This window comes from Sphaeroforma arctica, assembly GCF_001186125.1.
Source record: "Sphaeroforma arctica JP610 unplaced genomic scaffold supercont1.7869, whole genome shotgun sequence".
NCBI lineage: Eukaryota > Ichthyosporea > Ichthyophonida > Sphaeroforma > Sphaeroforma arctica.
Window position 1 is genome coordinate 180 of NW_014032689.1, and position 1163 is coordinate 1342.

At 45.1% G+C, this 1163-nt stretch overlaps 1 protein-coding gene across 1 annotated transcript; it reads right to left on the reverse strand.

The window, feature by feature from the left end:
- Positions 1 to 718: 718 nt before the first annotated feature.
- SARC_16346 (hypothetical protein) lies at positions 719 to 1006 on the reverse strand (the record flags this gene model as incomplete). The annotated part of the gene is made up of 1 exon (XM_014289546.1): positions 719 to 1006. A coding segment is annotated over one exon (288 nt), but the record flags the coding sequence as incomplete, so codon positions are not given.
- Between the last annotated feature and the right edge of the window lie 157 nt (positions 1007 to 1163).

Here is a 1163-nt window from a genome sequence, read left to right on the forward strand (position 1 = left end):
CACACACAGCTCCAATTCACACTACCACTACTGTAGTTGACGAGGCTATTCCACGCCACCACAGATGTCAATAGATAGAGTAGCCGAGATGAGATATAACATGTTTGAAATTGGGTAGCTGCGTATGTCAGTAGGTATATACAGTCGTTGCACGTATGCGTGAGTGTAGTTGGGGTATATGTATTAATGGCGTCAAATATTAATAGCAGAGAATAAGCACCACAATATATGCTTAAATTGCGACAACCAGGGTCAGACATGATCTACACTGTGGAAAAATGCACTCACTCTGTATCATACACGCATGCATAAAACAATACACACTTACACACATGCATACACACATGCATACACACAAGCATACATACAAACATAAATACACACAAACACACATACATGCATACACAAACACAAATACAAAAACACACTTACACACATACTCAAACATACACACAAACACAAATACACACATACTCACATACACACATACAGGCATACACACAGACACACAAAAACAAAAACACATACTCACCCACACACATATATAAATATACAAACCAAAATACACATCCCATAGTCGTACCACCAAACGTATGACACTTTCAGACAACATATAAGTGCAAGTAGGTACGCACCACAACCAGCGACAACCCAGTACGGTAGCAGCTCAAGGCAACAACAAGGACCACACAGCCAAAAGAACAGACCTACTTCACACCTTCGACCACAGTGCCCACGAACACATCTCCGCTCGCATAGACCTCCACGCACTGTGCCGCATGATCCCTCTCCGCGTTGATGTATGTGTACACCGGCTGTTCGTGTTCATATTCGTCCTCACTATCCTCGCCTTCGCTGGCACTCGCGCTGCTTTCGGCGTCACTTGCGCTGTATTCGGCGCCGCTTGGATGGCCCGATTGCGCGGCCTCCCCGATGGTTTCTACGCATTGCTGGTTCTGGTTGGGGTGCACGTTCAGTATGTGGCAGTGGTGTATACGTGTGAGTCCTACACATGATCAGATAAGTTACAGAGCTGGATTCAGCATGCACTAACATAGGTTCCGCATTTGATACATGAACGTTGTCAGATACGCGTCTGCAGTCGAGTTGTAACTACAGTACTTCTGCTACATTCTTGTTTTTGTACCCACCGCCGAGGTTGT